At 34.4% G+C, this 14,063-nt stretch overlaps 1 protein-coding gene and 1 long non-coding RNA gene across 2 annotated transcripts; one reads left to right on the forward strand and one right to left on the reverse strand.

Moving 5' to 3' along the window:
- The first annotated feature begins 1,222 nt into the window (after positions 1-1,222).
- On the forward strand, positions 1,223-8,586 carry LOC149384549 (putative LRR receptor-like serine/threonine-protein kinase At1g05700). The gene is made up of 14 exons (XM_089628056.1): positions 1,223-1,313; positions 2,721-3,261; positions 4,219-4,700; positions 5,047-5,185; positions 5,293-5,364; positions 5,709-5,780; positions 5,854-5,934; positions 6,025-6,191; positions 6,617-6,791; positions 6,834-6,858; positions 6,940-7,066; positions 7,426-7,488; positions 7,584-7,776; positions 8,071-8,586. The coding sequence occupies exons 1-14, from the start codon at positions 1,223-1,225 to the stop codon at positions 8,495-8,497; spliced, it is 2,655 nt and encodes an 884-aa protein (XP_089484182.1). The 3' UTR covers positions 8,498-8,586.
- An 837-nt stretch (positions 8,587-9,423) lies between these two features.
- On the reverse strand, positions 9,424-11,723 carry LOC149384550 (uncharacterized). The gene is made up of 6 exons (XR_016301824.1): positions 10,713-11,723; positions 10,531-10,626; positions 10,386-10,435; positions 10,209-10,303; positions 9,999-10,107; positions 9,424-9,860 (listed from the first exon to the last, which is right to left on the reverse strand). It is a non-coding gene; the product is annotated as an uncharacterized LOC149384550 (long non-coding RNA).
- Between the last annotated feature and the right edge of the window lie 2,340 nt (positions 11,724-14,063).

Consider the following 14,063-nt stretch of genomic DNA (forward strand, 5'->3'; position numbering starts at 1 on the left):
AACCGGTTTATCATCTAACATTTTGAAACCAAAATAATTCGAGATTAAGAACTTTTTAGTACCTTCCTCCTCGGCCTTGAATTTGAACTCCAACGCCGGCCGGTGCAACACATAGAAGATATACATAGCCGCTAGAAAAGACTAAAAGAGCCAAACGTAGTCAAGAACAATATTTCTAAATTTATGTTATGGAGAGAAGAAGAGAAATACGAATGTGGAGCGACGATTTTCGAAAACTCAGCCGGGCTTGACCGATGCCAAGTGCATCGTGCTCAAGTGTCTCAAGTGCGCTTATAAGAAGCCACTAGAGTCTGACTCCAACATCGTCACCTTGCTCGTGTGACTCTCAATATGGTCTCATAACATTTAATAATAATAATTATTCATCTAGACATACATATAGAAGGAACTCATCTCCTGCGACTTCAACAATATGAGACTCTATTTCCACCTATTTCTCTCAATACACACTAATTTGTCTTTTAATAAATAAGAGATTTATCATTTATTGAACAATTTATTGAAAAAAGAACTAGTTTTTCCAACATCTACTACGCGAAACGGCGCGTATAAAAAAAGGGTTAATTAGAAGACCAGATCTAGGAAAATTATAAGAAATTAACATGGAGATTATCTGGACATTTACCTTGGACCAATATTTTAATTGATTATTAAAGAATAGAAGAAAGAAAAAACATGTGGGTATTGGTGGTAATCGTCCAATAATATTACAGTGTGATCTGGAATTTTTTTTACGCATTAATTTATGACTTGACCCAATTATACTTGTTCCAGGCAAGTTAGAAGATGTTAGCTAGTGACGGTATTGAGCGAGATATATTTGGATTGGATGTTAGCAACAAGCAAATTATAAGTGGTCGCGTTAATTTGTTTTTAATAAATCAAGCCAAACAAAATGAACAAAAGCCTAATCAAATAATAAAGTAGAAATAATTCTTATTCTTCAAAATCACCTAACATATATTTTATATTCAGTCACTTTCCCCGCCCTAATATAATCGCAGCATTTAGTGCATAAAAAATATAATACAAGAGTTGACCTGGCAATTTGATTTCTTCCTTAAATAATGATTGGTTGGGAGACAAAAATTCAATATATATCACCAAACTTCACAGCTATATGCAAACGAAAAAAATCAAGCTCTTCTGTTAAGCTTAAACAGATATATAATCAAACTCAGTTCTGATCTCAAGATCAGCAATGAGTTGTGGCAAGAATTTACGCATTGCAATACTATTTCTTGTTATCTATGAAAGACTTGTATCGGATGCTCATTCCCAGGACCAATCAGGTAGTTGGTCTTTCTTTCTTTTTTTTTACAATTGCGTTGAGTGAGATAAATTAATTTCAGTGAATAACTATTATTTTCGTTTTCATATAAATAGGTGTATATTTGACAGCAAAAAAAATCCGTATATAACTATTAAATTCAGTCAATCCGTATATAACTTTTAATTTCAGTGAATGTCTGTATATTTGACAGCAAAAAAATCTGGCCAACATGCACAGCTGAAAAAAAAAATAATAAATAAAAGGCACTAGATCTTGTTGTCTTCTAAGTAGTTAATGGAGATACCATTTTGATTCTCATTAACTAAACTAGATGGTTAAGGGGCCGTTTGGTTTAGTTTTCTAAACTCGTTTTCTGTTTTTAAATTCTGTTTTCTGATTCTAATTTTTAAATTTTAAAAACAGATTTAGAATTTCGTTTCAGAATATTTTAAATGTTGTTTGGTTATGTTTTCCATTCAATTATATAGAGATAAAATAGAAAACAACTTTTAATTGTTTTCTGTTTTCTAAACAAATTTCAAAGAAAAAAAAAACATGATTCTAAATCTGTTTTCTAAAAACATAAGCAAACAGTTTTTCTAAAACTGTTTTCTATAATTTAGAATCAGAAAACATAAAATGGATTTGGAAAAGTAAACCAAACGGGGCCTAAAATTCTGACTAATGACCTTATTTGTTTAAAGAAGAAATAATCATTACAATATGTATACCAAGAAATTTCGATCTTAATATGTAAACTGTACTTGGAAGTCAATTTCAAGGCGATTATTAAAGTTCATGCGGCCCACAAGTTTAAAAATTAAATAAACGGCTGATTTTTTTCTTCTTAAATTCGTATGCAATAGATTTTTTAAGGAAAAATTGTACAAAATAGTCATTTGAAACTTATTGATTAGTAAAATAGTCAAAGTTTTAATTTTTCAGCAAAATAATCAAATTTACGTTTTCAAAATTTTTTTACCGGCAAGATTAAATTTTTTTACGATTATAATAAGCAATTTATCATTTAAAAAAATAATAATCTGGGATTAAATTTATTTTTTTTAAATCAGACAGCTGCACATTTTGGATATTTCACTAAATTGAGATAAACCTTGGCTATTTTGCAAATTCATAACTTTAAATTGGCTATTTAGTTACATCACCCATTTTTTTCATGAACTATGGTTAATCAAAAACATAATCAATTCATCGAGAGCAATGGTGCCGAGTTTATTAAAAATGGTGGTCCGGATCCTGAATTATAAATGTTTTTACATCTGATAAAAAATAAAAATAAAAATAAAAAGAAAAAATTAAGACATTTATTTAATTTATAAAAACTGTGGACACATGAACTTTAGAAACAAAGCTAAAATGAACTTGGAGCCTAATTTCTTGTTTTTTTCTTACGATTATTGGTCAGGGTTTATTAGCATAGACTGTGGGTTGACGGGAAATTCCATGTACACGGATGAGAAAACCAATATAACCTACGTGTCAGACGGGGCGTTCGTGAGCGGTGGCGAGAGCCAAGTCATCTCGCCGGAGTACACAGTCAACAGAGAACAGCATTTACTGACACTGAAAAGCTTCCCTGAGGAAAACCGAAACTGTTACACGACAAACACCGTACAGGGAAGCCTATACTTGATCCGAGCCACGTTCTTGTACGGAAACTACGACGCCAAAAACTCGGCCCCGAAGTTCGATATCCACTTGGGACCGAACTTGTGGGACACCGTTGAGTTCGTGGACGCGGCGACCCCTGAGGTGAAGGAGATCATACACGCACCGGGTCGGAGCTTTGTTCGGGTTTGCCTGGCCAACACCGGATTCGGGACTCCTTTCATATCCGCGCTTGAGCTCCGACCCATCAAGAACAACACATACCAGTATGAACCAAACGAATCGTTGCGGCTCTTTGTTCGATACAATGCTGGTTCAAGTACCAATGAATCATACAGGTAACTCATAATTATTTTATTAAAATCTATCGGTGCAAGTGTGCGACGATCGAAAAAATACATGCATGTATATATATATATATATATATATATATATATATATATATATATATTTTGAAAAGCTACTTTTACTACTTACTGTTTATTATTATTATATATATATATATATATATATATATATATATATATACACATTGGTAGATGTATATTACGTATAAATATATACAGAACATCTAAAATTTTGGTCACATTTATATATATAGTGACTTTTATCATTTAGTAAAAAAATGTATAATTGATTGTATATAAATATTAATATTTAATTTTAAATTACATGGTTTTAGCATATATAAATATATGTATGAATTACTAAATATATAATTATTATCTAATATTTAAAGAGACGTCTATTTTGGTCTTTTTTATAATCATATTTATTTTACCAAATGTTAAATATGCTTTTGCTAATAACAAAAGCTAATTCAAAAACGATTTTAACAAACGCCCGTCTTTGAAAAAAATAAGCTTTTTTCAAATATAGAATTTAAAAGCACTTAAAAAAAAATATACCAAAAGGAGCCGTTCTTTTGTGCTTGAGGTATGAACTTGGCTTTTAATTATATTTTTATATCCTTAATTTTGATGATCATAGATATACATCATATATATGTATATGTATACGTTTCAATTTTATTAATTTCTTGATTCTGATGAGTTTATATATATATATATATATATATGATTATTTCCATTAATTTATCTTTTGATTTACTTATATGTTCTTCGGTAACCTGTATACCCCTCGATCGGTATCTCATCTTTGAAATAATTGTAATTTACCCATCGGTATTTCAACCAGTAACTTGAATATTAGCGAAGTAGAAATCTCGTGTCGGTATCGGTAAGTGAAACCTTTGGTTTGAAGTGATTATTTAAAAAAAAAATGTATGTATTTAGGTATCCGAATGATATTTCCGATCGCGTATGGAGTCCATATAATGACCCCAAATGGAGAGGAATTTCGACTTCCGAAAATGTGCGTACTACCGACACCGATTATGAATTTCTACCTCCCAATATCGTGATGAAAACCGCGGCGACGCCGGAAAATGAGAGCGCTCCTTTGCTCTTTAAATTTGAGTTTGGACGTGTAAACAATGGTTTCTATGTCTTTCTTCATTGTGCCGAAATCCAACGGCTCGAACCCAAGCAATCGCGAACCTTCGACGTCCATGTCAATGGAAAAGTTTTGTACCGCCCTCACCGGCCCGATTATCTACAAACACACACCATTTGGTTTTCGAAACCTTTGAGAGGTGAATCGAGCTACGCCCTTACCTTGGACAGGCTCGATAATTCGACTTTGCCTCCGCTTCTAAACGCATTTGAGATTTACGACATTGTGTACTTTTCGCAGCTGGAGACCGATGAAGATGACGGTATATATACATTTATCTATGGGGAATTTCACCTAATTATTACCAATTTCATGTCAATTACCAAAAATTAATTAAAATTTCAAATTTGACTCTATTACTAATTTGAGGAGAGACCAAAAATTTCTTACAAAAATACCCCTTAAACATTTCGTGACAGTGTTGTCGCGAAATCCTAGAGGGATATAATAGTCTCTTGCACAATCCTACGAGTAATAGGTCAGTCAAATTTGGACTTTTGATTGATTTCGGGTAATTGACATGAATTTGGTAATTTTTACGTAAAATTCCCTTTATCCATTTATTTGCATGGTTAACTAGTGTTTCCTTTCTCTATGAATATTTTTAGTTGATGCAATTGGGAACGTGAAATCGGGTTATGGAGTGAAGAGGAACTGGGTCGGAGATCCTTGTCTTCCGGTGAACTATTTGTGGACGGGTTTGAATTGTAGCGCCGATGGCTCAACCCCTCCAAGAGTCACATCACTGTACCTGCACTAATACCTTTTTTTTTAATTTAATAATATTTGTTTGTTGATATTACTTTGATAATTAAGCTTTACAACGTATTCCATTAATCTTTGTTAACCACCAGAGACTTGTCTTCGAGTGCACTGACTGGTGAAATATCGAGATTCATAGGCGATCTTAATATGTTGGAGTCCTTGTGAGTACCTAAGAATAACAATCTGTAGCTCATTTTGTGATTATTTTTAATAATGGCTATAATATTAGTAAATGAAGTGATTTTTTCCTCTAATCAAGTTTTTTTTCTTTTTTTTCTTTTTTTCCCCCTAGTATAAGTGGGTTCCAATATTTTCATGACGAACCTATCCTGAAACTCAGTATTTCAGGACGAACTTAACATGAAAATAGTGAGACCAAATAATAGTAGGGGGAAAAAAATTCCTTGATTAGGAGAAAAAAAAATCCCATTTACTAATACTATGAGCAATTTCCGTTACTTTTTTAGCATGTTATTCGGTAATCGATTTCTTTGATTCCCTTCAGGGATTTGTCAAACAACAATTTGACAGGATTTGTTCCTCAATTCTTGACCAAGATGCCAAATCTTAGAGTCCTGTAAGTTATTGAGGAGGCGTATGTTAGTTATTTAAATTCCATTATTCAGTTCATAGCTCATTTTTGTGTTCAGGAACTTGAGGAAAAACAACCTTTCGGGTGTAGTTCCATCTGAACTCATCCTAAGATCGAAAAGTGGTTTGCTTTCGTTAAGGTCTTCTTCTCTATTCATTTACCTGGATTGTATTCAAACTTTTAAATTTTAAGTCAATTATCGTATCAACTCTCATCGTCTCGGTGACAGCATTGAAGAAAACCAAGACCTGTGTTCCTCATCTCCGTGCAGTCACAAGAGCAGGAAGAGGAAGATCAGAGTCCTAGTTCCGATCGCTTTATCAGTCGGTGTATTGCTCATCTTACTTGCATTAGCAGTTGTAATTTTCAGGCTACTCAAAAAGAAAATGAAACAAGGTAAAAATAAATTTTAAGAGTTTGGTTAGTTAAATAGCTGAAAAAAACATATTAATATCAATATAATATATTTTCAAGTTTGTATGTTTTTGATATTTTATATTTTTAATTTTTATTATTTATTGTTTTGGAATTAATTTTTATACCGCAAATTATTTTATTATTAAATTAATATTATTATAGATAAAAGATAGAAACCGAGTATTTTGAGGTTGTTTTGAAAATAATGAAATTATTATTATAATAATATAAAATCTCAATCTATTCATAGAGCTTCACTTTTGATACACTCTATAATGGAGCGGGAAATACAGTTGGGTTGGAAACAATTCAACTCTATTTATAGAGTGGTTGGAGACGGTCTAACAATTGAGAATCACTAAACAATTGAGAATCAGAAATAAACATGGGAAGGGCTTTCTCAGAGACTAAAAACCGGCAATGCACATACCCTGAGATTGTCAAGATGACGAGAAACTTCGAGAGAGTTTTGGGCAAAGGTGGGTTCGGAACGGTGTACCACGGTGTTTTAGTGGACGGCACAGAAGTGGCTGTGAAATTGAGTCATCCTACAGAGAAAGCGACTGCGAGTACAATTCAGTCTCGAGAGTTCGATAGAAGAAAGTCATTTGAGTCAGAGAGCCAATATCAAAATTTTCAAGCTGAGGCACGGCCCTCTTCGTAATTTGTTTATGATGTGATTTTTTGACTCCTAGTTTATTTTCATAGATTTGACTTCGGTTTACAGGTTAAGCTACTTTTGACGGTTTACCATGGGAAATTGACGAGCCTTGTTGGATATTGCGATCAAGGAAACAAGAGAGCCCTTATCTACGAGTACATGGCCAACGGAGATTTAGAATCACATCTTTCAGGTGTTATTCAAACTTATTAAAAGTTCTTTATTGAAAATAGAATAAGAACTAAAAAAATTTATAATGTTCTGAGTTACTTCACTCATTGTCAATTGATTTTTATATATATGTAACCTAAGATACTTACCACTTAAACGGGTATACAATTCAATCTTTGAAATTCGGCCCAAACTGACGTGTCATTTATTAAAATTCATCATCATAAGGAGAATGTTAGGAATCCCATCGAAAGAGCATGAGAACTTGCAACGTTTTTACTTAATATTACTTCTCTCTTTATTTTTATTTTATTTTATTCACCTTTTTCTATTGCTGATGTGTCTCATTTTCCTTCTTTAATTACTTTAATACATAAATAGGTAAGAAAGACCGGCTCTTGAGTTGGGAAACTAGGCTTCAAATAGCCATTGACTCGGCACAAGGTTAGTGAGAAATTTGGTGATCTGTTTATATATCATTTTTGCGTACTAGTCAATCTATCTTCGAATTTTGTTAATTTGATATCACTAAAATGTAGGGTTGGAGTATCTCCACCACGGGTGTAAGCCACCCATAATCCACAGAGATATCAAAGCCGCAAACATCTTAATCTCCGAGAATTTTCAGGCGAAATTGGCTGATTTTGGGCTGTCCAAGTTCTTCCTAACCGAAGACGGAACTCATGTATCAACAATGCATATCATCGGAACCCCCGGCTATCTTGACCCCCAGTGAGTTTTTTTTCTAACTTTTTGTTATTGCAAGTAAACATTGGCCTTTTGATCAAATATATTTTTTTTAAACCCTTTTTTTTAACCAAGGGTAAAATAACCAGAAAAAACCAGGAAAATCCAATTACCTGAAAAGATGGTTACACCCGTTAATTGGAAAATAAAATAAAAGGTTATCAGTTTACCATGAAAACAGGTTAAAGGTTAACCGGTTGACCATTAGTCATGTTTAATTACATGTCAATCAGTAGAAAAACGAAGTACTAATTAATTTTTCTTTCTTCTCTTGCACAGTTTGGCAAACAACGGAAAGTTAAACGAGAAAAGTGATGTGTACAGCTTTGGGGTGGTTTTGCTACAAATAATCACATGCCGACCCGCCATAAGTGGTGGTCAAGATGATAAGTCTCACTTGAGTCAATGGGTGCGTTTTATGATTGAGAGTTATGGGAACATAAACGACATTGTCGACCCAAAGTTACGAGGAGTTTACGATGTGGCCTCGGCGTGGAAACTTGTTGAGGTAGCATTGTCTTGTGTGTCTCTGAAGACTAGCGAACGGCCAAACATGAGCCGTGTAGTGACCGAACTAAGGGAATGTTTGGCTTTGGAGCTTTCGCGAACCAAAGCCAAAGATTGCCTCGCAGCCAATTCCACACATTCAAAATCTGATTTGTTAAGTCCTGATATCGTTTCCGAGTTTCGTCCTCTGGCACGCTAATTCAATATAATTTTCACCTTGATTTCATGCATTGTTGTTGTGAATCGTTCAACTGAAATATCCTACTTTTAAAATGTCACTCCAATACTTCCCGATCCCATGGTCTCTTTTGATTTCCAGTGTCATAATGCTATTTGTTGTCCAATCCACCGTAGTATCATTTTCGTTTATGATATTTCTAATTATTCACTTCTTTTATTCAACTAACTTTGTTATTAAGCTAACAATTGATTCATAAAGCCTATGATGCTGAATTTTTCAAAATAAAGAATTAAAATAACGTGTCATGAGATAAGAAAAATTTGATACCAAAAAAAAAAAAAAGAGAGAAATTAAACAACAAACCTTGAGCTTTTCTGACGAATTTGCCCCTGCAAACCTTGAGCTTTTCGACAGATTTGCCCCTGCAAACCTTGAGCCTCAGATCAACCTAAATAAAAAAAAATATAAACTATCATAAACAAAAATAAAATAAATTAAAAACGACGACATTTCTCTGAATCAGTTTTCAAGTGTAAAAACCAAACAAAAACAACAAAGAAAAACCTGCTTCAGATTCTGGAAGAAAATCCCATACCCTTCACGCGGAAAATGGGCTTTTCATCAAACCCCGGAAATGGATCTGCAAGCAAACAAGTGTGGCTGCACTCATAATTGAGCTGCCTACATACCCTCTCGGGATCAAGCCATTGTAGTTCATACATTGACAAGACACAAGTAAAATATGTTAGAAATCTAATGCCAAAACAATATACAACAAATATGACAAAATTACATCTATGCATAATTTTAATCAATATCCTCAACTCCAATCTCCAACATTAGATTCTTCGGTAGAAAATATTTTGGGGAATATAACAATACACATACTTCCAGCAAAAAAAATATATAGTTTTATTTGAAAATCATATGTTGCTTATGCTCCCCTATATTTTGACTGACCAAAAATGAAAAGAAATTTAAAAAAAAAAACATTTTGGCCGGCCGGCACTTGAAAAAAAAAAAAAAAAAAAAAAAAAAATTAGAGCCAGTCAAAACAGCTAGGGGAGGATAACCAATCATTTTTTTTTATATCTATATACATGAAAATATTAGAAAACCAGAAATTATATGAAAGTTATATTCCCTTTTGTACGTAATGTAGGAACTAAATCAGGAGGTCAAGGTTGAGAGTACTGATTAAAATTATGCATAGATGCATAACCTAACTATATATGAAGAAGTGTTAGGGAAAGAGCAAGTCGCGTACCCGATTAAGTGGTCGTGGAGCTTTCTTGAACGCTAGAAGAGTGTGTTTACCAAGCTGTCCGGTGATAGCGATCTCTGGAGCAGAGTCGTGTATGGGTTCAAAAACTCCAGGTCCCTGAACCAAGTCAAGAATGAAAATATGTAAAAGTAGGTCAGATTGCAAACAAAACATTTGGTTCTGTGACAATCAAAGAATTTGCTAATCTGACAATTGAAACTCTCTTGTATGCCTAAAAGAGATTTAAGTAAGGACCTGATTTAGCCTCTTGATTGCAAAAGCTGCCATCTCCTTCAGTTGTGAGCCTCAAGACTGAAGCATCGCAAGCAAATGGCTTCACAGCTCCCCTTTCTACAATGCGAATCTGTTCCAATATTGATGACAATTCAAATAAGAAGGAACACAAACAAAACACAGGAAAAGAAAACAGAAAACAATGAGAGAAATAAAAATATGGTTATTTACCCTAGTAGCCCAATCACAGGTTGTAATGCACCAGACAGTATAACTTCCTTCTTAATATCCGGAGACGAGTGGACAAGATTACAAATCACACCAACCTGCAATACTTGACCACTTCAGATAATGCTCAAAGGCAAACCATCAGAGTATCATGGGGGAAAACATGTGGCAAGTGCAAACCGCTTCGTAGTGTATGGCAGCATTTGAACAAGGGTGGGTAATGCCAAAATCTGCAATACATAAACTCGATTTTGACCCTGGAACATTGAGTATATCTTCCAGCAAGAGAAAATGCAAGGATATTAGTTCGTGTTTGGTTTCATACCTGTTTTTTGTTCTCGTCCGTCTTAAAAGCGACGGTCCGAATGGGTAGTCAAGAAGCTCAACGAGAGGAGGAGTACCACCTTCGATTCTACATAAGCTAAAAAGACATTCACAACATAATCAGCAATTCCAGGAGAGTTCATCGCTGAAACACAAATATATTTAAAAATCAAAGAAACAAACCCGACTCTTCTTTTTATGGCGCATCGGCGGCTCTCCTCAAAATGTTGTGTACACTTTTGTTCCTGCAAATAAAAAAGGGGAAAGAGGTGGCTGCACTCATAATTGAGCTGCCTACATACCCTCTTTTTAAGAGGGATCAAGCCATTGTAGTTCATATTTTAATATTTAGAAATCTTTTCAACATAAATATTAATACTAATGAACAGTATATAAATGACAATGCATAATCTTAATTAACTACAATATATTTACATCTACAGTACTAAGCTTCACCGGCCCTTACTTTCTATTTTCAGTAAACTAATACTACCAAACTTCATCTCCCCTATGAAGAGAGACGAGCTTATTGTTAGACTAGTACTACTAAACTCTATCTCAACCCCAGAGAACAGAGGCGATCTTATGTTTAGAAATTACTATCTGCATGTACCTGCAAAAAATAGACATAAAAACGAGAGAATGGTTTAAAGACCATTAAAGGTATACACTATTATACCTGGAACTAACACATTCTACTGTTACTAGTACTACCAAACTTCATCTCCCCCGGGAAGAGATACAAGCTTATTGTGCGATTCTAAAACTACCAAGCTCAATCTCTCCCCCGGGAAGAGAGTCGAGCTTATTGCTAGACTAGTACTACCGAGCTCTGCCTATCCCCCCGGAAGAGATACAAGCTTATTGTGCGATTCTAAAACTACCAAGCTCAATCTCTCCCCCGGGAAGAGAGTCGAGCTTATTGCTAGACTAATACTACCAAGCTCTGCCTATCCCCCGGGAAGAGAGACGAGCTTACTACGAGATTCTAATACTACCAAGCTCCATCTCCCCCACGGGAAGAGAGACGAGCTTACTACGAGATTCTAATACTACCAAGCTCCATCTCCCCCACGGGAAGAGAGATGAGCTTATTGTTACATAGATTTATGCGCGTGTGCTTCTAATTCTAAATATCAATGTCACAATACATACTCCATAATTCTAACCTGTGATAATGTACATCAACTGTTGTTCAGTTGAATGTAGCACAGTACCTGCAAAAAAATAGACATAAAAAAGGAGAGATTGGTTGCACAAGTTGTACAGACCATTAAAGGTATAAGCTGCTATGCCTACAACTAATTATTATACAATCCAGCTACTATCATATTATACAGTGACCTACAAATTTAATAAGGATAAAGAAAATAGCAGTTGAACAATTTGTACAAACCGTTATTCTGCTTGTATTCTAATTTTATACTAACATTTATCCTAACTAGTCCCTCACACGTTCTATTGTTATTGTTAGTAGACTAATACCAATAGAAAATCAAATCTGTATGGGTATCGAGAGTCCATACCAAGAGCGACCTGTGAGTAGCGAGTTGTCTTCTCTCCAGCAACTTGCGGTAGTAGTAGCAGAAAAACCTTTGGAGACTCAGCCGCCGACGAGAGCGATTCAGCTTCTCTCATAAGAGCTTTTCTGACGGATTTGCCACTGCAAACCTTGAGCTTCAGGTCAACCTAAATAAAAAAATATAAACTATCATAAACAAAAAAATAAATTAAAAACGACACATTTCTCTGAATCAGTTTTCAAGTGAGTAAACAAAAAGAAACGAAAAAGAAAAACCTGCTTCAGATTCTTGAAGAAAATCCCACACCCTTCCCGCGGAATATGGGCTTTTCATCAAGCTGATCTGCAAGTAATGGCTGCACTCATAATTGAGCTGCCTACATACCCTCTCGGGATCAAGCCATTGTAGTTCATATATTGACAAGACACGAGAAAAATATGTTAGAAATCTAATTCCAAAACAATATAAAACAAATATGAAAAAATTACATCTATGCATAATTTTAATCAATATCCTCAACTCCAATCTCCAACATTAGATTCTTCGGTAGAAAATATTTTGGGGAATATAACAATACACATACTTCCAGCAAAAAAAATATAGTTTTATTTGAAAATCATACATATATATATAGTTTTATTTGAAAATCATATGTTGCTTATGCTCCCCTATATTTTGACTGACCAAAAATGAAAAGAATTTTTTTTAAAAAAAACATTTTGGCCGGCCGGCACTAAAAAAAAATAAAAAATAAAAATAAAATTAAATTTTTTTTTAGAGTCAGTCAAAACAGCCAGGGGAGGATAACCAATCATTTTTTTTTTTATATCTATATATATGAAAATATTAGAAAACCAGAAATTATATGAAAGTTATATTCCCTTTTGTACGTAATGTAGGAACTAAATCAGGAGGTCAAGGTTGAGAGTACTGATTAAAATTATGCATAGATGCATAACCTAGCTATAAATGAAGAGGTGTTAGGGAAAGAGCAAGTCGCGTACCCGATTAAGTGGTCGTGGAGCTTTGTTGAACGCTAGAAGAGTCTGGGTTTACCAAGCTGTCCGGCGATAGCGATCTCTGGAGCAGATCCGTGTATGGGTTCAAAAACTCCAGGTCCCTGAACCTAGTCAAAAGATTGCAAGTTTACATAATTAGAAATGAGATTATTAGGCCAAAGGCCGATTCTCCAAGACTACCTGATGGAAGCATCCCAATTATTTCAGTGATCACAGACGCCTCATTGCAAAGGAATTACTTACCATAACGTGTTGGCCATGGCGGCAAAGGAGAACATCTCTGCAATTAAGAAAGAAACCACTAAATAAGAAAAGCCTAAAGATATCAATCAGAGAGAGAGAGGGAGAGAGAGAGAGAGAGAGAGAGAGAGAGAAATTGGACCTTGAAAGCCGATGCAGTCCACTTACGGCTCTTTTGGTGCTTCTTCCATGTATCTGCAGTTACGGCTGCACTCATAAATGAGCTGCCTACATACCCTCTCTCTTCTTTTTAGGGGAGAGTGAGAGGGATCAAGCCATTGTAGTTCATATACCGAAATCGCATGAAAAGTAAAATATGTTAGAAACCAAATCCCAAAACAATATAAAATGTCAAACGATACATTAACGCATAATCTCAAGATTCTCAACTCCAATCTCCAACATTAGATTCTTCGGTAGAAATTATGTATGGGGAATATAACAATACATATGCTTCCAGCAAAAAAAAGATACATATATAGAGTTTTATTTGAAAATGAAAGAGGTTGATTATGCTCCCTTAACAGTTTGACTAGCAAAAAAAAAAGTTTAAAAATTTGGGCCGGCCGGCAGTTTAAAAAAAAAAAAAAAATTTAAAGCCAGTCAAACAAATAAAGGGGAGGATAACCAACAAATTTTTTTGTATACAAAAAATAAGAAAGCCAGAAAGAAAATGCACGTTATTTTCCCTTTTGTAATCAATTTAGGAATTTTGTGAAGGAAATCGAAGTTGAGTATCCTAAGATTATGCA

Source organism: Urtica dioica, chromosome 10 (assembly GCF_054948205.1).
Source record: "Urtica dioica subsp. dioica isolate 48M chromosome 10, U.dioica_male_clone48M_v1_H2, whole genome shotgun sequence".
NCBI classification, from domain to species: Eukaryota; Viridiplantae; Streptophyta; class Magnoliopsida; order Rosales; family Urticaceae; genus Urtica; species Urtica dioica.

What these genes read in the sequence shown, in the direction of transcription:
- LOC149384549 (XM_089628056.1), top strand. Translation starts at nt 1,223, where the DNA reads ATGAGTTGTGGCAAGAATTTACGCATTGCAATACTATTTCTTGTTATC. An exon ending in CCTCCAAGAGTCACATCACT is followed by an intron (nt 5,186 to 5,292) that starts GTACCTGCACTA and finishes GTTAACCACCAG; the next exon opens with AGACTTGTCTTCGAGTGCAC. An exon ending in AGCCATTGACTCGGCACAAG is followed by an intron (nt 7,489 to 7,583) that starts GTTAGTGAGAAA and finishes ACTAAAATGTAG; the next exon opens with GGTTGGAGTATCTCCACCAC.